Raw genomic sequence first — 22,898 nt, forward strand, 5'->3', positions numbered from 1 at the left:
CTGCCCCTGTACCTGCAAAGGCCCTGACGTTGGACTGGGCCTTGGGCTTTCACTGGATAAAGGGGTGCCATGGTGTTGTGTCCAACACAGGGCCAGGCTTGCTGGGCTGGACTCCTTATGACCAGGCTGGTGGCCTTAGCATCTAGGACGAGAAGCACGATTGTCTGAAAAGGAGCAGTTGACCAGGCATGGAGTTTCTGCAGTCCTGTTGTTACCTGGCACTGGGCAGGCCTTGGTGGCACTCAGCAGGGGTTGTGGTCTGTAAACCTTTGGCAAGCAAGGTGCATGGTGATCCCCGACGCTGCCACCAGCATGTAAGGGAGCCTCTAGGATGGGCACACGGAGACTTCCGAATTGGGGCAGGCGAGGGACGGAGAGTCTATGCACCCCAGGACTTTGAGCTGTGGGGAGTTGTGCGCCTTAGGGCCAAAACCCTATTGGTCTCCGCCCCGGGCTCTAAGGATGGGTCGGGGAGTCTTGTGGCAGGGGCCGGGGGCGGAGATTCGGCTGCCTGGGGAGAGGGCGGCTCCGCGTGGGGTGGGGGCGCCCGGGAGCGCAGGCTCCGCCCCCCCCGCCCCCGCCGGAAGGGAAGGGGAGGCTGTGGCCAGCTCTGAGCAAGACAGACTCCTCGGCCAGCGCGGTGGGGGGGTGGCCGGCCGGGGACTCGGCGACACCGAGCGGGTCAGAGCGGGCTCGTCGCCAACGCAGTCACGTGTGCGGCCCCACCTCTCGCGTCTGCCTCCCCCGCGCGCCGCGCTTTCCATTCATAAATTCTCCGCTTGCTCCGCGGCTACCGAGCGTCGGAGCCAGCCGGGAGCGCCGCGCAGCCGCCTGCCTGCCGCCCATGGGCCGCGCGCCCCGGCGCTGAGGTAGGCGCGCGGGCCTGGGGCTGCACCGGGGTGGGCGGGGGGCAGGCCGAAGCCGCGCGGCCCGCCCTGGCTAGAGACCACTGGTCCTTTCCCGCGAGGCAGCGAGGCGGGAGGCAGGGAGCTGAGGAGCCGGGGCCGGCGTGAGGGTCAACGGGGAGGGTTCTGCACCCTCCCTTCGGCGGCCTGGAGAAGGACCCGTGCTCACGCCCTCCCTCAGCCTCAGTTTCCCTGAGTGGGATTCGGCCAGGGCCATGGCGTTTCCTCCTCCTGGCTTAGCCCGAGGTTGAGATGTGCTTGGAGTCGGCTCTGCATCTTTCCGCAATCCACCCCCTTCCCCGGGGCTGGTCGGGGGCGCAATAACGAGTCCGATCGGGAGCCGAGGCTCGGCGGAACTTTAGGGACTGGCCCGTGGGCAACCTCCACCCTAGGCTTCTGCTCCCTCCTACCCACTAGGAGTCCACCTCCCTTCCCCCGCGGCCTCGTGCCATTTTTCCTGGTCTACTGTCATCGTTCGTGTGCATCTGCCCCCTCCCCCTCCATCCTGAACTCATTTCCCGACCTACATTTAGACGCCCCCTCCCCTGAGGACGCAGGGGATCCGCGGCCACTCTAACCCGAAGTGCCGAGGACACCTGGCTTTCACCCGGACTCTCCCCTTCTCTGGGCCTCAGTTTTACCCGCTGTCGACTGGCGTTAAAACCCGGGGGTGGGGGGTGGGGGTTGCTGGAACCTGTGCACAGGCGTTCCCTTTCTTGTGGGTAAGGGCCACGCACCGTGCCCACTCGGGGCTGCTGGTCTTCCAGGCCCCAGACTCGGTTCTCTGAGATTCCAGAGCACGGCCACCAGTCCTTCCCGCCGGGAGGAGCCGTGCGTTGGGGAGGGCAGTCAGGTGCAATTTCCAGGCAGTCCCTTTCCCGAGTGCTGAGACCCTCCTGGCCCCGGTGCCCTCAGCACCAGGCAGAGATGGAGACCGACGGGCTCGGGCGGGGAGAGGTGCGGCGGGGGCGCGCGGCCGGGCCGGGCACTGAAGGCAGCAGCCATCTTGCCGCCCGGGGCTGGCTCCAGCCGCCCCTGCAGGAGGCCTCCCTCCCCCGCGCCCCCTCCCCTCCCCAGTGCTCCCTGGCAACCCGCCCCCCCACCCCACCCCCCGGCTCGGCCTGCTCTCAGTCGCCATAGGAACCAGATTCTTGAGAGTTGGGAACAGATGCGCCTTCTTTGGCCTTTTCACGCCCACTGGCAGTCGGCGGAGGGGGACCTTTACCTCCAAGAGCCGTGACCCGAGAGTCCCTGTGCTCAGTCCCTCTGCACCCTCCCCGAGGCGGGACAGCTCCAGGAAGGACCCAAGTCCCTGCCGTTCTAGGACGGTCTCCGGAGATCTAGACAGTCCCTCCCGCTTCCCTGGTGGGGCAGGCAGGGCCCCTGGGGTTTGGCGGGAGTGAGCTGACCGCCTCAGTTTCCCCATTCCTAGCAGGGGTGCCTTCCTTTTTCTGGGCAGGGTTCCCGCCAGATGCCACCTTGCCTGGCCAGTCCCACCGGCTGGGGAAGCTGTTGATATGCACCCACCTCCCCCTTTTCAAAGATGGGGACATGGAGGTCTGATTCCAGCCGGGTGGGGGCTGCCTAGGGACTCCCCTCCACCTCTCAGTGAGTCACCGCCCTAGGTGGGTCCTTGCTCCCACTTCTAGGTAGGCAGGAGAGGGAACCTAGGAGCTCCAGCTGAGAAAGCCCCGCCCCCACCCCACCCCGCCCCTCCTCCTAGCCTCAAAATGCAGCCCACAGCCACCATGGCCACGGCAGCCACCACCACCACTGCCACTGTCGCCCTGACCACGACGTGGGATAACGCTACGGGTCAACCCACTGTGAGTGAGGGGGTTGGAATGGGGAGGATGGGTGGGGTGGAGCCATCAGAGTCCACGGCCACCAGCCCTGTCCCATTGCCTCAGCAGGCAGAGCCTGAAGACCCAGTCCTGGACAACTACGTGCTACTGGTGGTGGTGACGGCGCTCTTTGTCGGGGGCACACTTGTGGTGCTGTCCGGCGCGCTACTGCTCTGCAAGCGCTGCTGGGAGGTCCACCGGCGCCTCCACAGGTGCGCAAGGCGCCTGCCCGCCGTGGGGGGGGACCCCGCAGGGCTGGAACAGGTCAGCATGAGAGCCTGCCCTGGGTGTACATAAGCTGGTGTCACTTCTGAGTGACAGTGCCCGGTGCGTCTGCACAGGGGCCTTAGAAGAATGGGGTTGGTCCAAGGGAGCAGGATGCTGTGAGCTCAGGACACTGCCTGTGGGCAGGCTATTTGGGTTCTCTGGCTCACTGTGCTATTCTGCTGTCCCTCCCAGAGCCACAGAGGAAGCAGAGAAGACCACCACCACTTATCTGGACAACGGCACCCACCCTACCCAAGGTGAGGCGTCCTACCAGGCCCCATCCCTGCCTGTCCCTGCTCCTTGGGCCACCTGACTGTCTGTGTCTGTCTGTCTCCCCCACCAGACTGGGCATGGCTCGATTCCGATTCATCTCTGTTTCCTTAAGTCCTCGCATAGGTGCTCACAGGCATGTGCTTAGTGAGTGAGTGTGTGAGCAGATGAGCAAGTGCCCGGCCACTCTCCCACCACGTCCCATCCCGACGGATAGTCTGCCCTCCACACTTCTATCCCACTGGCCCCCCCGCAGCCCACCCGGCACCAGGCCAGGCCCACTGGGGCCCACCCTCTCTTGGCTCTCCTCACAGACCCTGACTTCAGGGGCGAGGATCCTCAGGGCCAGGATGCTGAGACTGAGCGCTTCCTGTCCACCAGCTCCACGGGCCGCCGGGTGTCCTTCAACGAGGCCGCCCTGTTTGAGCAGAGCCGGAAGGCACAGGACAAGGGCCGCCGGTACGGAGTAGGGAGCAGTGTGGGGGATCCCGCTGGGTGCCCCACTCTCCCCCACACCTGAAAGGGTGGTGGAGGGGCTGTGCCTGGGGGGTGGCCAGCAGGTGACGGGCAGGCATGCTGGGCACAGGTACACCCTGACGGAGGGGGACTTCCACCACCTGAAGAATGCCCGCCTCACGCACCTGCACCTGCCACCCCTCAAGATCGTCACCATCCACGAGTGTGACTCGGGGGAGGCCAGTGCAACCGCCACACCCCACCCCACAGCTGCCCCCAAGGCCAGCCTCGCCATTTTCCAAGTGAGTCGGGGGTGGGAATCCACCCTCACCCAACAGGTACTAGCTTTCCCGCCCTCTGGCTGGGCCCCTCACATCAGCATGGGGAGTGGGGCCTGGCTGGGTACAATGGGTGGTGGGTCCAGCACACCCCCTCACCCACCCGTGCTCTTTGACCTGTCACTGCTTCCTCCCCCACCCCGGCTCTGTCCCACAGCCCCCGGGGAAGGCCCTCACCGGCCGCTCTGTGGGCCCCAGCTCCGCCCTGCCAGGTGACCCCTACAACTCGGCCGTGGGGCCTGCTGACTTCGAGATCAGCCCCTCAGCATCCAGTGACTCCGGGGAAGGCACTTCGGTGAGACCCTCATGCGTGCAGCCCCTGTCCCACCTCAGGACAGGTCAGCCCGTGGCCCCTGCCTCATCCCCTATTTGGGAGGAGGAGGGTCTGGCGTGCACATGCACGGGGCAGCCCAGAGGCTGGATGGGGTGCAGTCAGGACCCACCCCAGGCCGTGGGATGGGACTCAGCACCTGGCTAAGCCCCTGGGCTTGGCATGCTTGAGCTTTGCACTCCCGTGAAGGGTGACAGGAGTGCAGGGCTGTGGCCTGGGCTGGACTGGCACTTGGGGCAGCAGGGAGGGGCCTATGTGTCTGAGAGTGTCCCTTTTCCCTCCCAGTTGGAGGCGGGTGCCAGGAGCGCCAAGCCTGGTGGGCCAGGGGCTGCGGCAGGGCCCGGGGAGGCGGGCCCCGTGCTACAGTTCTTCACCCGACTGAGGCGCCATGCCAGCCTGGATGGGGCTAGTCCCTACTTCAAGGTCAAAAAGTGGAAGCTGGAGCCCAGCCAGCGGGCATCCAGCCTGGACACGAGAGGTGAGCCGTGGCCCTAGGTAGGGAGCCAGGCCCAAGGGCGTGGGGCCAGTAGCAGGTGCTGCCCAGGAGGATGTGGAGCAGGAGGCTCTGCACCCTGGGAGGGGCACTGGGCGCCCAACCTGTGTGGGCCAGCATTACCTCCTGCCAGCCCGCATCTTGCCTCAGGTCTTAGGCTGGTCAGGAGGAAAACCCCGAGCTGTGTACTATGCCCCCGCAAAGCGAGGGGCTGTCAGGCTAGAGTGGGGATTGGGGAGCTTTTGCTATGAGAAATCACCACCGGGTGTGATTATGGCTTTGCGGTAAGTCTGCGTGCTGCCCCAGTGTGAAAGCAGCCCTAGATGGCGTATAAGAGTATGGCTGTGTGCCGGTTAAACTTTATTTACAACTACACGTGGTATGCCTTCAATCCTGCAGCCCTCTGGCCATGTGGGGTCCTGGATATATGGCTTCCAAACCCCCACGCCAAGGACTGGGAGTGGTGCCTCCTGGCCCAGTGGGCACCAACAGCTGAAATGAGCCTGGCTCAAGGGAGCTCAGCAGAGACAGGACTCTGGGTTGCCAGCTGTCCTATGGAGGAGGTGGCGGTACCTGGAGAGGCAGGGATGGGGGACAAGCAGTGTTGGAGATGAGAGAAGCCGTGTGGTCAGTGGCAGAGGAAGCCCCTTTGTTGGGGCCTGGCTCCGGCTGGTGCAGGGCTGGGCAGGGTGAATTCTGGCTGAGGTGCGCCTGGCCAGGGAGGGGAGGGCTTAGCCCCTTGTCCCACCAGGAGCCCAGAAGGAGCCTGTGATTCTTGGAGTGATTACAGTGAAACGGAGGCAAGGAAGCGCCCAGAACCTGTTTGCTGGGTGACTCTCATCCCCACCCGAGGCTTTCCCACTGAGGCCTCTTATCATGGGAGGGTCTTGGTCCCTGGCAGGGCTGGAGCTGGCAGGACAGGGCTTCACCTCTCTGCTCTCACACCTGGCCCTCACTCTCTCACGCCTTCCTTTGGCCGGCTACACATTAGCCAGGCCATGTCTGTCACCGGGTAGCCAGTCCAGGTCCTTGCTCCGGCCACACCTGTCTGCCAGGGCTGCTCAGGAGGCCCTTTGGCTCACCCCTTCCCTGGGCTTTCTGCTCTCTATGCCTTGGTTTCCTCATCTGCACAGCAGGGTACACACTCACGTGGCCCAGGGTGGTGGTGGGGGGGGAAGGGGATGGGCCCAGGGCTAGGAGGGGCCCCGGCAGGCTGCCGTGCCTTCTTCTACACAGGCTCCCCCAAGCGGCACCACTTCCAGCGGCAGCGGGCCGCCAGCGAGAGCATGGAGCAGGAGGAGGGGGGCGCCCCCCAGGCCGACTTCATTCAGTACATCGCCAGTGCAGGAGATGCAGTGGCCTTCCCAAGCCCCCACCCCTTTCTGACCAGCCCTGCCAGCTCGCCCCCCGCTCTCGGCAGGTATTTTTCAGTAGATAGAGGTGCTAGGGGTGGACCTGTGGGCCCCCTGCCCCACCCCGTCCCCCATAGGTGGCCCAGGGAGCGCTCTCCCCACCCTTCGGACAGGCGGTTCGTGTCCCTCTGGCTCCACCATCCCTCGCGGAGGCTGCCTCGCTGAGGCCACCTCTCCAGCATGGACTGCAGGAGGGAAGCAGGGGGAGACTGGGTAAGGGCAGAGGGGCGGGTGGGGCCCCAGGGTCCCCAAGACAGGATGCCTGCTCAAGCCAGGCCTCAGTGGGTGTGTGTCTGTGTGGGTATCAATACTTCCTGGTGGAGCCCATGGCCCTTCCTACCTGCCCTGCTTCTGAGGGCTGGATGTCCCTACTTGGAAACAGTGTAACCACTTCTACCAGCAGTACCCCTCCCCCAGCCCAAAGGCAACTGTCCTGAAGCTCTGGACCCTCCTCAGTGATAAGGGAGGCTAGCTACTCCTGGGCACTTCCAGGTCTAGGTAGTTAACAGTTCTGTGTATCCTCTTCCAGGCTCCTATCAGCTCATGGTGGGGGTGAGGCAACACAGCCAGAGTCACCTGGTGTAGGGGCTGAGCGGGACCCTGCTTGGTCCAGGCAGTGCTTTGCTATACTAAACTCTTAGGAAGCTCATCTTCTAAGGTCTTAGCTCTTTCTGGGCAAGGGGCCAAATCCCAGCAAATGCTCAGGTCACATATTCTGAAAGAGGCCCTGGTTAAACAGCAGGTGCCAAGAGGGCTCTGGGTCTACCCCCACACATCCACTCCTAAGTAGACAGGCAGCATTCAAAACACCCATCTTATAGCGAGTCTGACAAAACCTGAAGGGTTCCCACCGGTGCCCACCCTCCCGGACCCAGAGGCAGGGTGGCCGGGGAGGGGGCGCGGGGGCTTGTGCAGCCTTCTGACGGCTGCAGCCTGTTTTGTAGGCTAGAGGCAGCCGAGGAGGTGGGCGCCGCGGGAGGATCCAGCCCCGAGTCCCCCCCGGAGCGCAGCAGCAGCAGCATGGGGCCTGAGCAGCAGCAAGACTCAGATGGTGAGCGAGATGCAGGGCCGGAGCAGGCCCAGACCATCTACCGCGACATCTGGAGCCTGCGCGCTTCGCTCGAGCTGCATGCAGCCACCGCCTCAGACCACAGCAGCAGCGGCAACGACCGCGACTCCGTGCGTAGCGGCGACAGCTCGGGCTCGGGCTCCGGGGGCACCGTACCCGCCTTCCCTCCACCTTCACCGCCACCCACACCGCGCCCAGCGGAGAGCGAGGCAAGTGGGCCCCGCAAGCTGCTGCAGATGGACAGCGGCTACGCCAGCATCGAGGGCCGCGGTGCGGGTGATGAGGGGCCTCCCAGCGCGCCAGAGAAACGCTCCTCCTTCACGAGCGCGGGCCACGAGGCCACCGTAGGCGGCAGCTTCGAGGGGCCCATGCCAGAGGTGCCCTCCCGACCCCGCAGCCCGCGTGCCTGGCCCCGCCGCGCCCCACGCCGGGACTACAGTATTGACGAGAAGACGGATGCACTGTTCCATGAGTTCCTCCGCCATGACCCGCACTTCGATGATGCTCCGTCTGCAGCAGCACGCCACCGCGCGCGTGTGCATCCCCACACGCGCAAGCAGTGGCAGCAGCGGGGTAGGCAACACAGCGACCCTGGTGCGCGAGCTGCGGCCCCAGCCCCCTCTGGGGCACCAACCGGCGCCCCCCGCCCTGCGCGCGCACCCCTGCGCCGCGGGGACAGCGTCGACTGCCCACCAGAAGGCCGCGCAGGAGAGGACCCAGCTGCCCTCGCCATCCCCGTCATCGAGGAGGAGCCCGGCGGCGGCTGCCCAGGCTCTGGCCTGTGCACCGGGCCTCAGGGCGCTCTCCTGGACAAGCTGGCAGTCAGCCTCGACGACAGACTCTTCCCGCCGCGCCTGGCCCAGCCTGTCGCTGTGGCCCCTGCGCTGGCCGCAGCCGCGCCCACATCCCCCGACCACAGCCCCGTCTAAGTCTGTGTCCTGCGCCCACCTCGTCAGCTTATACAGCACGGGCGGGGCCTTGGCACCGGACACACCTGGGGCGCGACGCCCTGGTGCGCATGCGCTGGGACTGGGGGGCCTCGCGCACAAAGCAGTGCCCCAGGCGCCCCGCGCCGCCCCAGGATGCGCACGCACACAGTTCATACCGGGCATTTAGCTGGGTCGACTAGAGGGAGTGTGGCGGATTCTCATCTTCAGACTCCTGAAGACCACGTTCCGCTTCCCTTGGTCCTGGACAGCGACCTCGAGCTGGTGACTGAGCGTAGCACACACCACTGCCGCGTCTCGGGCCCATGGCGATGGGTAGCGCATGCGCAGCGCCTGCATCCTAGAGGGGCGATGCACAGCAACTGCGCTAGACGCATGCGCAGAGAGACCCCTCCCAGGACCAATTGGGCCTCGAGGCGCGCCAGAGTCCGCGCCAGGGCACAAGCACAGTGACTGCGGGGTGCCGAGGACCCTTGAAGAATGCATCCGCCCTGGGCTAGGAGGTTGGCCCAAGACCGCGGCCGCCAACCCCTTGAAGCCGTTTACCTCACCGCGGCGAGTGCTCGCAGCAGTCCGCGCCCCCTCCAAGCAATAACCGCATCTGCTGCTGCCATCCCCAGCCCTAGATACACCCTCCAGCCCTCCTCCCAGTGTCTGCATCCCGACGCCCGCCCTCTGCATGTTGGGTGGGCCGCACGCCCCTACTGCATCAATCCAAAGAGCCGCTAGGACTCACCACTGTTTCAGACACAAAATCCAAACGATCAAGGTTTCAAGTTTCCCAAGCTTTATTTATTGCCAAAAGATGGGGCAGCCCTCGCCAGCGGCCGAGTCGCCCTGCCCCGTCCCTTCCTTCGAAGCTTCGCACTGTCAGTGTGCCATCCAGTGATGGAGTTTGTGTTTTGTTTTCTGGTTGATTATATTTACTGCATACTCTTGCTGGCTCTGAGTTTTCTCATGGGATCCAAGAGCACAGAGGCCTTGGGGGGAAAGGGATCAGGATCTCCAGGCCACTGAACTGTGCAGCCATGGGCTCTGGAGCTTTCTGGAGGCTGGGTCACCAAGACAGCACAGAGATCCAACATGGCCAAAGGCCATGTCCCTACCAGGCACTACCAGCAAGACCTGCAGACCCCGGCCAGCCCCTCCACCACAGGATCTACAAAGGGCCCCAGGCTCAGACTCTGATCACCCACTTGATAATACATCCTGCCACCCACAATTCCCAAACATCCCTCATGACCACAACTCAAATCCACCTGTTTTATTTTTTCTTAAAAAAAAAAAAAAGAAAAAAGAAAAAAAGAAACAGGAACCAACCAAAACAACAAAACAAGGCAGCCGCCTGGCTCCCTTGGGCACTAGGCATGCATCTCAGTGGACAGGCCTGGTCGTCACGCCCATCCTGCTGCCGCTGTGGTTGGCTTGAACACATCACCAGGTGTGGGAGGCGCTAACGAGTGGCAGAGTAAAAAGAGGAGTCAGGGTGGGCGAGAACCAGTAGTCTCAACGTAAAGTGCATGGCAAAGGCTGGCTCGGGGCCACACCGGGCCCTCTCCCTCCTCCCCTGGCTGGGGGAGGGGGCTCAGCATAGGATTGCAGTCAGCAGGAGATCGTGTCCACCGGCCATCAGGGGAGGGACGGGCTCCAGTCTCTGCTGCCCCTAGCCACAGCCCTCTAGGACCCCCTGGCTTCTGAAGGGGCGGTCAGCACGAAGGGTGCAGCGTCGGCCTTCCTGGGGCGGTGGGCAGCAGACCAGCAGTAGGCAGGAAGACTGAGCAGGACCTGGCTGGGGCTCCTGGAGATAGGCTGAGACCAGGACAGAAAGTGGGTCACTTCTGGGTCAACACATAGGCTCTGCATCCCAAAAAACAGGCCCAACGTGGGCTCCCTGTAGGTTGGGGAAACCAAGGCCTGGTCACACAGTGCTGGGAGGTCACACAGTGCTGGGAGTGCCTGGGAGGGCTGCGCTGCCTCAAGGGACCACCCTCTGAATTACTTACTGCCTGGAGAGATTAAGCACTGCCCTTTCTCCACAGAACCAGGTTTCCCTCCAAAGCAGTTTCTACCGTGTCTGGCTGTTCTGAAGCTGGCAGAGAAGTACTTCCAGGGCAGCTCCGTGGGAGAGGGGATGTGGCTGGACAGAGGCTACAGCCTCAGACCCCCACCCTGCTGTTCACATCCTAAGCAGGCCATGGGGCCTGTAGTCCTTTAGGGCCTTTCAGGATGGGGGCAGGGCAAACAAAGGTGGGAGAAGGAAGCAGAGCAGGCAGCAACAACCAAGATGACAGCCACGGCCCCTCCCAGCCCCCAACCTCCCACCCACCCTACACAGCCCCTCCAAAGCCAGCAGCCCCCTGTCCTGGGAGCAGCCCACACTGGGGAAGGGCGAGCCACTCAGTTTTGCAGGACAGACTGTCATCTTAAGGGGCCCTTCTTCTGCACATGGGCTCCCCAACCCCACTGAGGGCCTGTAGCCCGCTAAAAGTGACCTTCCCCCACCTCCAACCCAGACCCCGTGGTGATAAGCAGACTGATGACTGTGAAGGGCAGAGCTGGCCATAGTCGGCAGTGGCCATGACAGTGACATAAGCCAAGTACTGGCAGTACCCACAGTGTGCCCCCAACTCAGTCCTGCTGGTCCCCATCATGTCCCACCTGGAGGCAGCCACCCTCACTGCTGCTTGCAGGCTGACAGCCGGCGGATCTTGCTGCTGGCCGAACAGGCCTTGCGGGTGGGGTTGGAGGTGGCGCTGGCCCGGCGCTCCGCTCTCGACTTGGCACTCAGCTGGACTGACTCGGTGCCGTTCACGCATACAGCCTTAGGCAGGCCCCGACTCTGTACGCTCCGACCTGCCTCCTCCTCCAGGACCTGTCCTAGGAGGGAGAGGGCGAGTGTGTGCTGACTGGGGGGCCCAGACCAACACACCCCCAGTGTCTCCACCTGCCCAGGCCCAGGTCACCTCCAGCCAGTGGGGCCCAGGCTCCTCCTCCACCTGACCTGTCCAGGGCCTGCCATCACGGTCCTAATGCAGGCAGAGGGAGAGCTGGTCTTAGAGCCAATTGGCCAGGGCCAGGCCCAGGCCCAGCCCACGCTCACCTGCCTGTTCAGGTATGGGCTGCACTTGGGCAGGCTCCAGGCTGTCCTGCTCACCCTTCACTGCGGGAACATGGTGAAGGACAGGGTCCTGCGCCCCAGCCTCTGTTCTCTCACCTGTGCAAAGGCCAAACCTTGCTGGACCCTGTGGGACTCAAAGGGGGTACATTTGGGCTGGGGTGCCGACCTCTCTCCCACAACAGCCCACCCTGGCTCTCCACACCAGGCACAAAGGGAGAGACAACACCTGCTGAGTCCCACCCCTACTGTGCAGGCAGACAGCCCTCAATTGCATCTGAGGGCCAATGGCCTGGGGCTGCCCACCCAGATATGTGCTCCTGGCAAGGCATGGGGCAGAGGGAGGGGTGCAGGGAGCCCATGTGCCTGCGCTGCCCAGCCTTCTCATGTGGACATCGGCAGGGACTGCCCTTAACCGCTTTGAGCCCTTCTCTTCTCCACACAGAGCCCTACCTCCGCCACTGGCATCCAGAGCCTGACTTGGTGGCCTCTGGAACTTGCTGGGAGCCTACTGGCATCACATAAAAAGCATTTCAGGTCAGAACTCAGAGTTCAGGATGGGAGAGGGTGAGTGGGAGAAGCCTCCTCTCAGCATATAGGAGGCTGCAGGAGCAGCAGGCACTGAATGTGACCACATGACTGGAACCGGAGTGGGAAGAGCCTTAGCCCTGGCACAGCTTGGCTGACCTACAAGCAGGTCAAAGAGAAGTGGCCGCCTAACCTCAGTGCGGGGCTCTCCCCTTTCTGGTGGGGAGTACTCCTGGGCCAGGCATCTGGCTCAGGCTCTGAGAGTCACTCCTGGACAAGCCCTCCCCGACCCAGGAAAGGCAGCCCCAAGCCTCTGGCACAGACCTGAAGCAAGTGGTCAGTGTGGGGACTGGTGGGGTCCTTACACGGTGTCACTTGGCCTTAGAGCCTCAGACAGTCTCCTCCATCCTATTCTCTTGAGGGAACAGAGGCTCCAGGAGTCCGCAGACTCATAAGTGGCCTGGCCAGGACCAGGGTTCCAAGGCTGGGCACAACACATACATGCCACCTCCCAGACGTCCAGTTCCCAGGACCCCACAGGGAAAGAGCTGAGACAAGGCATAGGGGGCACGAGTTCTGAGCATGTCCTGGGGGGAATGGGACCCACGGAACACCCCCGGAGCCGCTCGCTGGAGGGCCACCACCCAACAGGCCACCCTGAACACGAACTCTTCCTACAGTAAAAACCTAAGCCCTGCCAGTGAGCCGGGAGGAGGCAAGCATGAGTCGCACACACTCAGCAGGGCAGACCTTTATGCTGGGAACCAGTCTGGGGACAGCACAGAAGTGTGGATGCCTTGGGGTGAGGCAGTGGCCCAGCCTCCCTCAGACCTCAGGAAGGTCCAAGGGCCCGTGGGGGTGCAGCGGCCTGGACACTACGATGGTGGCTGTGCAGGGTGGGGGCACTGCTATACTAAGGCCCAGGCTCCACGTGGAGCTCCTCGGTGGCCCTAGCCTCAGCTTCCTCTCCAGAAAGGTCTGAGCACTGGCTTTCCTGCAGGCCTCTCTCTCTAAGCCCTGCCTCAGATGCTTCCTCGCCACCTGGGGAAGAAGGCCACGTATCAGGAGTGTGTCAGCACCAGGAGGGCCACCGGACCCTCAGGCCCGTGTGGGGGGTCCTCCCCCAAGTGCACCACCACCCACCAAGGGGCACGTGCCTGGGATGCAGGAGGAAGCCTGTGGCCTCCACCTACTCCTGTAGGGAGGAGGAGGCACCCTGGGAGGCCCCTCCTAGGTCAGCCCAGGGGTGCCAGGTAGACATGAGGACCAGCTGCGAAGCCGAAGCCTGTGGGACTCACCAGGCACCGTGAAGTCCTGAGTGTAGATAATGTCGTCCTCGATGTCGAAGAGCTCGTCGTCCACGTCATCTGCACAGCCGTGCAAATCTTCCAAGTACGGCACCACCGTCATGCCGCGCCACCGGTCCTTGCAGTCCGTGCTTGGTGGGATGGGCACTGGCTCCTCAGCTGGTGGGTGCTTCTTCCGGAACCAGCTGTAGAAGTTGCAGGTCAGGGTGGCCAGGAGCCACCCCAAAGCCCGGTGTAGAAAAGCACACAGGAAGGGAAGGGGAGGGTGGGCCAGAGTCTGAGCAGCGCAACCCCACATCCCAGGCCTCTTGACGAGTCTGCCGGGACCTACCTGTGCTGCCGGATCTGCTGTATGGAAAACCTCTTGGCCGGCTCGTATTCCAGCATTCCTGCCAGGGAGACCGGTGGTGGGTGCAGGGGTCAGCATGGGCAGAGGCCCCTCCCCTGCTTGGGAGAGGTGGGGACGCCCATGGGTGCCCGTACAGGGTTGGGGGTGGCCTGGGTGAGTGGAACCCCCTCCCCCCAGCAGGCCAGGGCTCCACGGCTGGGCGGCCCAACTCGGCTTGAAGAAGCTGGGACTGAGAATGAATAGGGGCAGACGCTGCTGCCCGGGCGCCCGTCGTGTGTGTGTGTGTGTGTGTGCGTGTGCCCGTCGTGTGTGCGTGTGCCCGTGTGTGTGTGTGTGTACACAGCCCTGGCAGAGGGGAGGGGCCTCCAGGCAGAGGGCCCAGTACTGCAGGCCCCAGCAGGAGTGACAACCGGACACTGCCTGGATGTGGAGACAGAGACATGGATGCCCCCACCATCTCACTGGCACAACTGGGAACCGCTTCAAGCATGTATGAGATCAAGGGCAGCCACAGACCACCGTTCATGTCACTACAGCAGAGAGAGCTCTGAACAGAGAAAACACTGACTAGCAGTGCCTGGCAGAGGGAGAAGAGCCCAGAACACCCTCGCTGTCTGCAGTGCCCTTGGTGGAGCTGGGGCAGGCTGATGATGGTAGCCCAAGAGCCTTCAGAGAGCTCAGGCATGGAGAGGGCTGGGTCCAAGGAGGGGCCTGGAGTGGCTGCCAATGCAAGCCAAGGGAGCGAGGGTTGGGGCTGCAGGGGATACAGCACTGGAAATGTGGTGGCCCAGCTTCATTTCACCTTATACAACAAACCTAAGAACCAGCAAGACTCAGTTATCAGAAAGCTCAGCAGCAATTCAGGACCGTGAATCTACTTTCCCAGCTGTTAAGTCAATGACAGCTAGGTGCCGGCCAAGTGTCCAGTGTGAGCTGAGTGAGGTCAGTTACACAGAACGCAATGACTATGGACAGAAGAGTCTAGGATGATGTGCTGTTGATAACTCTCAACACCAGTCACCAAGGGTGACACTGTGGATGTGCTCTGCCATCAAAACTGACCAGCCAAACCTCAGCACGCCCACACCTGGACAGGGCCCCTGCTGTGCATGCACAGTGCCACCTGCTGCGCAGCCCGGGGAAGTGCAACAGAAAAGGCTGGGCAGGAGACCCCGGGGGGCAGGCAGGTGGCTATTTCCCTGCAGGGAACAGGGTGGACCCAAGGGAGCCAGTGATCCCTCCCAGGCTCAGCCCCCCGCCACCTACAGCCCCATGCACAGTGTGGGGAAGACCCCACCCCAGCCGAGCCCACCCTCCCACACCTCTGGGCCTCACCTCTCAGCAGGTCTGAGAGGGGGGGTCCGCAGTCCCCAGGGATGCTGTAGTCCCCCTTCCCGATGTTCTCAAACAGCTTGTAGATGTTGTCCCCCTCGAACGGGTACAGTCCTGTTGTGATGTTGTAGCTGCGGCCCCCGGAAGGACAGAGCCAGTCAGGAGGGCTGGTTTTGCAGCCCCAGTCTGCAGCTAGCCTGGTCCAGAAGCCCTAACCACCATCACCTACAGGGACTCAAGACTTGGTGACAGGAATGTTCTCAACTAGATGGTGGTGGCTAAAAACATAGAAAGCCATTGGACTGCACACTTTAACACCCAGGTCAGTGGCTGCCCTGCATGAGGGCTACAGCATGCACTCCAGCTCAAGCAGAGGTTTCCAGGGAACACGTCCACTTAGTGCAGCCTGCGCTCCCCCAACAGGCTTGGGGACATAACCCATGAAGGGCCAGAAGGACCACGAGGCAGAGTCTGGGTGGGAGGTAGGCAGCAGTGGGCCATAATGTTTCAGAACTTTCAGGAGTTCCCATTGTGGCTCAGAAGAAACAAATCTGACTAGCATCCATGAGGACGCAGGTTCGATCCCTGGCCTCACGTAGTGGGTTAAGGATCCGGTATTGTTGTGAGCTATGGTGTAGGTCACAGACGCCACTCAGATCTGGCGTTGCTGTGGCTGGGGCACAAGCCAGCAAGTGCAGCTCCGATTGCACCCCTAGCCTGGGAACCTCTATATGCTGCAAATGTGGCCCTAAAAAAAAAAAAAACAAAAAACAGACCTCTCAGCACAAGGGATTAGGATGTTCCCCCAGCAGTGAAGGCAGCTGGTGTATGAGCCAGCCCATGCTGGGTGGGGGCCAGGAGGATGGCCTGTCCCGGAGCATGTCCCCGACTAGGCCTCTGACCCACAGGGGCTCCTGACTCCAGCTCTGTGCCCCACCCCCAGAGTTGGAGGGCATCAGCTGCTGGGGAATGACTCACTGGGAAGGGCAGGTTATGGAAGCCTGGAGCCCAGACAGGGTGCCTGGGCCAGGTTGCGTAAAGGAGGACCCCCTGGGGCAGGGTGAGGGTCCAAGGCCCACCACACTTACAGCGTGACCCCAGCCGACCAGATGTCCACCTTGAAGCCAGAGAAGGTGTCCAGGCCATTGGCAATCTCAGGCGGCTGGAACGCAGGGGAGCCCTGGCTCGTTCGGCAGGTGTCATCCTCAGCAAAGGGGTGCAGGGCCTGCAGCGAAGAGGAAGCCCTCAGGGAGCGGCCTTCTGGAGCAGGACCCCACCTGGGCCTGGGGCAGCACCTACCTCAGCCACACCCAGGTCAGAGATCTTGAGTGTGCCACCTGTGGTGAGCAGCAGGTTGCCAGGCTTAATGTCCTTGTGCACGATGCCCTGGCTGTGCAGGTACTCCAGCCCATCCACCAGCTGGCAGAAGTACCTGTGGGACACGGCCTCTGTGACCCACTCCACCAAGGGGCTCAGCCCTCCTACAGGACCCTCAGCTTGACAGCCGCCTGGAGTAATCCAGTGGGACCAAAGACAGAGGGCCATGGCGTGGGAGCCATCAGGGCACCAGAGGGCCCTGGCCAGGCTGACACACTCCTAGACCCTGGGCTGCAGTCACGCCACCAGGGGCCACCTGCCCCCAGGTGCCTCCCCAGCCCAGGCAGCCTGGGGACTGCGCTATTACCCCAATCACTCTGGCCTGGACCAGACCTGTTACCGCCCATAGTCCTCCCTGGGGCCAGGGACCCAGGTCAGCCCACCAACCCCTGTCCCCTCACACCACATGCCAGCTGGTCCTGCAGCACCTGAGAGCTGGGGCTTGACTCCCCAGGAGGGCCGGCCAGGGCAGTGCAAGTCAGGAGCTTCCAAAAGACCAGGAGGCCCCAGAGCCTCCGGCAGCAGGCCAGAAGGGGTGGGGAAAGGAGCTATGGGGCTGCAGGTCAGGGAGTCCAAAGTGGTTCGGCTATAGGAACACAAACTGGGCCCCCAAAGCCCTGAGTTTTAAAACACACTTGGACTTTCATTTCACCAACAGTTAGAATACGCTGTCTCAACAAAGGACTGAATCTTTAATGCCCCTGGGGCCATGAGTGGCAGGGGCAGGATGGAACTGGGTGTGCTTACCCGTGGGCCTGACACACGGGGAAGCGCTTCTCTGGCACACTATCCAGCATCTCCTGCATGCCACACACGCAGTACTCCATCACCATATACGTGCAGTGCTAAGGAAAGCACACGCAGCCAATGCTCAGCCAGACGGGCCTCTCTCCAGGGCACAGGCTGCATCAGGAAGGTGAGCTGGGACAGCCTTGAGGGATCACGGGGCTGCGTGCGGGGACCCTGCCCCTCCAGGGCTGACCTGTGGGTTCTGTGGTTGCTTCCTCTGGGCTCAGCCTCAACAGCCCTGCAGGAAGCACCCTCTGGCCAATTTCACACAATAAGCAGGAGCTGAGGCCCCACCCCCAGCTCCGAAGGGCCCTGCAGGAAGAAGGCCCAAGAAGATGGGGGGCTCAGGGCAGGGGAGGCCAGGGGCAGCCAGGCCAGGCCAGACAGGGAGTGGCTGGGTGTCTCAGGCCAGTGGGAAAGAAAGGCAGGGATGGGGAGCCCAAGGCCAGGCCGAAGACCCCCAGCAGTATCTCCACCATCAAGGGGCAAACTGAGACTTGGATGGAGAGGAGCCACTTGCTGGGACTCCATCACTCTGTACCCGGGGAGTTGTGACAGTCACTGCTGTAGAAGGACATCAGCCCCTCGGCAGGACCTGCAGCCCAAGAGTAAAGGATGAAGGCTGAGGCCATTCCTGGCACCACTCCTGGCAGTGACACATTTTCCACCCCATGCACTCTGCCACAAGCCATAGAGGGGGCAACTACCAGGCTGTGGCACCCAAATGCTAGAGGTAGGGAGAGTGCCCACCATAAGGTCCCCTAGACATGGGGTCACCCAGATGGAAGCTGGGGAAGTGTCCTCTCTGGACCCTGGACACCGGCTCTAGAGACTGGGGCCACAGGAGGGCCCGAGGGCTGCGGCCTCATAGCCACTTCCAGGAGGAGGCGCAGAGCCAGGATGACAGTTGGACTTTCATTTCACCATTTCCCGGCCCCAAGGATGGGGCTGCTCACAGAAGGGCCCACTCCCACAGCCACACCTGCCCTGAAAGGATATATCTTCTGCTTCTCCTCATTGTACAGCACATCCACCAGCTGGATGACATTTTTGTGCCGCAACCTCCTCAGTAGTTGGATTTCCCTGAGGAGGAGATGGAGGCATCAGCCAGATCCTCCCTCCACCCCCCCCTCCTCAAAGCACCAGTATCTGAGGCCCCTGCTGTGGCCTCTCTTGAGTGAAGCCACACTGAGACTCTGGCCTGTCTCCTGGAGTCTGGAGAGGCTTCGACAGGGCCAGGCCTTCAAGGTGCTTTTTTAGCACTTCACTAAAGGTCCTGTTTTAAGAGACCACAGCGATGGCAGCACAGGACAGCAGGGAGAACACGTGGGAGCAGGCATTACAGCAAGGTCCCACAGCAAACCCAGGTCGAGCCTGCCCCCCAGCACCCAGGCACTGTTGGGGCATCTCCAGGAGGACTCCCTTTCAAGAGCCCAGAGACCTCCGCTGCTTCAGAAAGAGGCCTGGGGAGAGCAGCCCCAAAGAATGGATTCTGTGGCATCCGACCAAGTCAGCCACCTGTGACCATGACCATGACCACATTCCCAGCCCTGTGCGGTCCCCTCTGCAGATGGCCTCCTGACACTTCATCTCTTCCAACAGAGTCTGGGCAAGCTCCTCAGAAAGCAGGGGGGAGTCACCGTCCAACCCAGCAATTCAGCTCAAGGTATATGCCCAGAACCAAGAACATGAAACTGCTCATGCACTCTCACAGCAGCATCACCCACAGAAGCCCCAGAGTCGAAATAACCCAAGTATTCTCCACACACGGAGCATCACTCAGCCTGAAAAGGAGAGAAGCACCAATACTCGCTACCACGTGGAAGGACCTTGAGACCACGATGCTCAGTGAGAGAAGCAGACACAGAAGGACACACAGTGTGGGATTCCACGGATGGGAAACGTCCAGAACAGGTACATCCACAGACACCAAGGGTGAATTCCTGGTTGTTGCGGGGAGGGGGATGTGACAAAATGGGGTGACTGCTCAGAGGAATGTGTTTTCTTTGGGGATATGGAGCTAGATGATGGTAGCACAGCTCCATGAAGATACCAAAGGCCATCAACTGCACGATACATGAAGAATATCTCAATAAAGGTTTCTAAGTCCTCACCAGATGCCCAAGCATGAAATATACCAAGAGCTGGGGAGGTGAGGGGCCCCCCCATCCTCCTAAAGACTCAAGTCCCAACCCTCCCACTGTGCAGCTTCCATGAAAAGGCCAACTATTCCAGAAAGCCTTTCCTGACCACATCCAACCCTCACACCCAGTGCCTGAATCCTGTGCCCTCAACACCACTTCCCCTCCTAAGAATAGGCCCTCCTAGAGGCCTTGATACCTGGACACTGCACCCCCAACCCCGAGTGCTCCATGCAGATTCCCCAGCCTGGGACCCAAATAGCCTCTGAGAGAAATTGCACTGGTATGTGGCTACTACTACCAGACCCAGAACACAGGAGGCCATCAACCTGCAAAACAAAATACAGCTCTATAGCCGCTTCCCCACAAGCTCATGGACTGCCCACCCCACCACTGCCAAAAGGCCCCCGGGTACAGCAGGAGCCTTGTCCTTGCTCTGACCCTCCGCAGTCATCCCTGACCATCTGATCTGAGGTCTTAGGACACTGCACAAACTGAGGAGGAGGGAAAGGAGGTGGCTCACAGACCCAGGGCCACCCTGATTCCTGCTGCCTGACTCAGGATTTATGCTGGTGTTCAGTGTGAGTGTGGCCCATACTCCATCCTTGCCCATGGCATCTCGCCTAAACACTGGGACACTAGGGCCCACCTGGGTGCTGTGAAGGTGGAGCAGCATCCCTGACCCCACCCCATCGTGATGACCACAGCCGTCCTCATGTGTCATCCCTAGATGTTGCCAGGTGTCCCTGGAAGAGAGATCACCCAGAGAAGAGTTCTGCCTTAAAGGATAAGAAGCGTGGAGTTCCTGTCGTGGCGCAGTGGTTAACGAATCCGACTAGGAACCATGAGGTTGCGGGTTCGATCCCTGCCCTTGCTCAGTGGGTTAACGATCCGGCGTTGCCGTGAGCTGTGGAGTAGGTCGCAGACACGGCTCAGATCCTGCATTGCTGTGGCTCTGGTGTAGGCCGGTGGCTACAGCTCTGATTAGACCCCTAGCCTGGGAAGCTCCATATGCTGCGGGAGCGGCCCAAGAAATGGCAAAAAGACAAAAAAAAAAAAAAAAAAAAAAAGGATAAGAAACGTGCTGATGGATGAGGAGCAGGACCTCCACATCCCACCTTGCCTGTGAGCCCCTCCTGACCCCACTCTACTCACTCAGTCCTGTGACGGACCTTGTAGGCCCCTATAGGCCAGGCCCTGGGCATGCGGGTGGCCTGGCCAAGGGGGATCAAGCACCCTTCAGATGTCCTCCTCCCTGCTTCCACACCCAGCCCCGACCAAGCCTGGATCACCCAATACTGACTCCCGGCCCTGCGCCCCAGGGCCAGAGCTCAGCTGTGACTCAGGGACCTTCCCACACTGGCAAGCCCCACTCCATTTCCATCTGACAGTGGAGTGACATCACTCAACAGGGTGTAACCCGTTATTGGTCCCTAAGAAGTACCAGATGGTATGAGTATAGAGCTGGCTCCTCGGAGGTGTCCTAGGGGCATGTGGGGAGGGAGCAGGTGTTCTGAGGGGCAGGTATGGGGGGAGGGCAGGGGCAGAGACCACGGCTCAGCACCTGCTATACACCCAGCCAGTCAAGTACCTGCTGAGCTACCTGCCCAGCGAGGGCCCACCTGGGGGGGGTCTGTAGCCCCAGAAGGGAGGGAGCCCATGGGATGTGAGCTCAGCTGTGAGCCCAGCAGGCACAGGGGATCACTCAGCAGCAGACCCCCAACTCCTCCCAGCTCTGGCTTCTGAACCCACAAGCGGGACTGGGAACAGTGGAACAGACATGATGTCAGGACAGCTCAGGCATGCCATCCATGCCTGCTTCCCTCCCTGTAAAGTTTCTTAGGGTGTATCCTCTTGGTCCAAAGAGACCGCTATAGGGGTTTCCAAAACAAGGAAGACACAGGTGTTAGGAAAAGTCCAAACCCCCAGTCCTTCCCAGTATGAGGACGAGCCCCGCCTTCATGGCCAAGCCCCCCAACCCCGCCTCTGAGACAAAACCACCCCTGAATCTTCATTCTCTGTGGGAGATGTCAATCTGGGGAAGCCCAGCCCCAGGCAGATGACAGCACCCTTTCCTTCACAATTACAGAGCACCGGAAAGCAGCTACTGTGTCAAACTACAAGATGAGGGAATCACACACATCCATGAGCCAGAGTGTGCCTGCAGAGCTGGACCCATGTACTCTGGGGACAGAGAAGGGGGGCATGAGGTGGAACTTGAAACATTCACTGCAGCCACAGGGGGGTGTGTGTGCAAAGACTTCTATCACCTTCTCTGTGTTTTCTGTTTCCTACAAGCCACACCACTGGCCAGGAAAAGAAAAGAAAAGAAAAGAGAAGAGAAGAGAAAAGGAAAGGAAAGGAAAGAAAAGAAAAATAGTATTTAAAGCATAAGGAAAAGCCAGGCACTGAGCCAGGATGCAGGAAGTGAAGTGAGAGGAAACGGAGCCTTCCGGTTCCACTGCCCATGGCTCCCAGGGACCTGCCCGAGGAGTGAGGAGCAGCCTGCTGAGCAGACTTGCCCCATTACCCAGAAGAGAAGTGCAAACATGAGGGTTATTAAGCCTCTGGAGCTCGTGGGGGTGTGGGGGGGGAGTGCAGGGAGGAGATGCACAAGAGCTGCCTCCCAGTCAGAGTCTGAGCCACTGGGACCCACCTCCTCACACCCTCCAAATGGCCTGTCTGCAGAGTGTGGGAGGTGACCTCAACAAGACCCCCCACACACCCCTGAGCCTCCTACTGATGCCCCCAATCAGGTCAAGGAGCCCTTGAGGTTCTGGGAAAAACTAAAACAATGAGAAATTCACTAACAGTGCCAACACTTGTTCATGCAGGTTCCCAGCAGCAGTTCCTAACAGGAAGCAAGTGAGGACGACCCAGATGTCCGTGGATGAATGCACACAAAGACACCCGGAGCATCACTCAGCCATGAAAAGGAGAGAAGCACTGACACTTGCTACCATGTGGACGGACCTGGAGACAATGCTCAGTGAGAGAAGCAGACACACAACACAGGGTGTGGGATTCCACGGACAGGAAACGTCCAGAACCGGCACATGCAGAAAGGTAGAGAGTGGGTTCCTGGTTGTCAAGAGGTTGGGGAGGGGGTGACAGTAATGGAGATGGAGCTCCTTTCTAGCGTGATGGAATTTTCTGGAATTGGACAAAGGTGATGGTAGCACAACTCTATCAAAGTACTAAATGACACTAAGGTTCCCTGGTGTCTCAGTGGGTTAAGGACTTGGTGTTCTCATTGCTGTGATGAGGGTTCCATCCCAAGCCTGGGAACGTCCACGTGCCCTGGGCTCAGCCAAAGGGAAAAAAAAAAGTACTGAATGACACCAAATTACCCATCGGTAGTACAAATTTTATGTCACGTGTTGTGTAAATCTTATCTAGATAAAGCAGCTATCGAGTCACATGGTGGACAGGGGTAAAGGGCAGCTAGTTCTTGATTCCCAACACTCCTGAGAAGCCAGCACTCCCCAGCCCGCCCTGGCCTGGCATATGTGCTGATGCCCTGAGCCCAGTGTGGCCCCAGAGTTCCCAGTGCATCTCAGGAGCACCTGCTCTGCCAGGGAAGGTCCAGAAGGGGAGGCCCCGGATGCTCAATGCAGGGAGCCCTGGT

At 61.1% G+C, this 22,898-nt stretch overlaps 3 protein-coding genes across 14 annotated transcripts in view; 2 read left to right on the plus strand and 1 right to left on the minus strand.

The window, feature by feature from the left end:
* CBARP (CACN beta subunit associated regulatory protein) lies at positions 1-9,629 on the plus strand. Of its 6 annotated transcripts, none has more exons than XM_021084258.1 (11): positions 1-869; positions 2,629-2,731; positions 2,816-2,961; positions 3,209-3,273; positions 3,601-3,745; positions 3,873-4,044; positions 4,238-4,375; positions 4,697-4,889; positions 6,141-6,324; positions 6,430-6,529; positions 7,261-7,358. In XM_021084258.1, exons 1-10 carry the CDS (start codon positions 382-384, stop codon positions 6,479-6,481), a joined length of 1,686 nt encoding a protein of 561 aa, XP_020939917.1. In that variant the 5' UTR covers positions 1-381; the 3' UTR covers positions 6,482-6,529; positions 7,261-7,358. The 6 variants fall into 6 exon arrangements, 4 of the variants coding, with proteins under 4 accessions (XP_020939917.1, XP_020939914.1, XP_020939916.1 ...); XM_021084259.1 differs by having other exon boundaries at positions 2-869; positions 2,819-2,961; XM_021084255.1 differs by having other exon boundaries at positions 6,141-6,529.
* LOC110259376 (voltage-dependent calcium channel beta subunit-associated regulatory protein-like) lies at positions 7,305-9,622 on the plus strand. Its single transcript, XM_021084267.1, has one exon. It carries the CDS (start codon positions 7,337-7,339, stop codon positions 8,312-8,314), a length of 978 nt encoding a protein of 325 aa, XP_020939926.1. The 5' UTR covers positions 7,305-7,336; the 3' UTR covers positions 8,315-9,622.
* The window catches only part of STK11 (serine/threonine kinase 11), a 19,435-nt gene continuing 5,635 nt past the window's right edge, over positions 9,099-22,898 (minus strand). Inside the window, exons 2-11 of one of the 7 annotated variants that reach the window (XR_002341711.1) lie at positions 18,129-18,212; positions 17,088-17,177; positions 16,263-16,395; positions 16,052-16,188; positions 14,967-15,094; positions 13,614-13,671; positions 13,274-13,467; positions 10,991-11,209; positions 10,336-10,550; positions 9,103-10,141 (exon numbers count right to left, since the gene is read on the minus strand). Coding sequence is in view for 3 of the 7 variants with exons in the window: in XM_021084263.1 (XP_020939922.1) it covers positions 11,007-11,209; positions 13,274-13,467; positions 13,614-13,671; positions 14,967-15,094; positions 16,052-16,188; positions 16,263-16,395; positions 17,088-17,177; positions 18,129-18,212 (1,027 nt within the window). In the remaining 4 variants the exon portion in view is untranslated. Of the gene's footprint in view, positions 10,224-10,335; positions 10,551-10,990; positions 11,210-11,295; positions 13,468-13,613; positions 13,672-14,966; positions 15,095-16,051; positions 16,189-16,262; positions 16,396-17,087; positions 17,178-18,128; positions 18,213-22,898 lie in introns of those variants that run through there. The other 6 variants (XR_002341712.1, XM_021084263.1, XR_002341714.1 and 3 more) reach the window with 6 other exon arrangements.

The sequence above is a fragment of the Sus scrofa genome, chromosome 2, assembly GCF_000003025.6.
Source record: "Sus scrofa isolate TJ Tabasco breed Duroc chromosome 2, Sscrofa11.1, whole genome shotgun sequence".
Lineage (NCBI taxonomy): Eukaryota > Metazoa > Chordata > Mammalia > Artiodactyla > Suidae > Sus > Sus scrofa.

Excerpts from the sequence above, each read along its gene's own strand:
- CBARP (XM_021084255.1), top strand. The coding sequence starts at position 382 with ATGCACCCCAGGACTTTGAGCTGTGGGGAGTTGTGCGCCTTAGGGCCA. Across the intron at positions 2,732-2,815 it reads ACGCTACGGGTCAACCCACT|CAGGCAGAGCCTGAAGACCC; the intron begins GTGAGTGAGGGG and ends CCATTGCCTCAG. Across the intron at positions 2,962-3,208 it reads GTCCACCGGCGCCTCCACAG|AGCCACAGAGGAAGCAGAGA; the intron begins GTGCGCAAGGCG and ends TGTCCCTCCCAG.
- LOC110259376 (XM_021084267.1), top strand. The coding sequence starts at position 7,337 with ATGGGGCCTGAGCAGCAGCAAGACTCAGATGGTGAGCGAGATGCAGGG.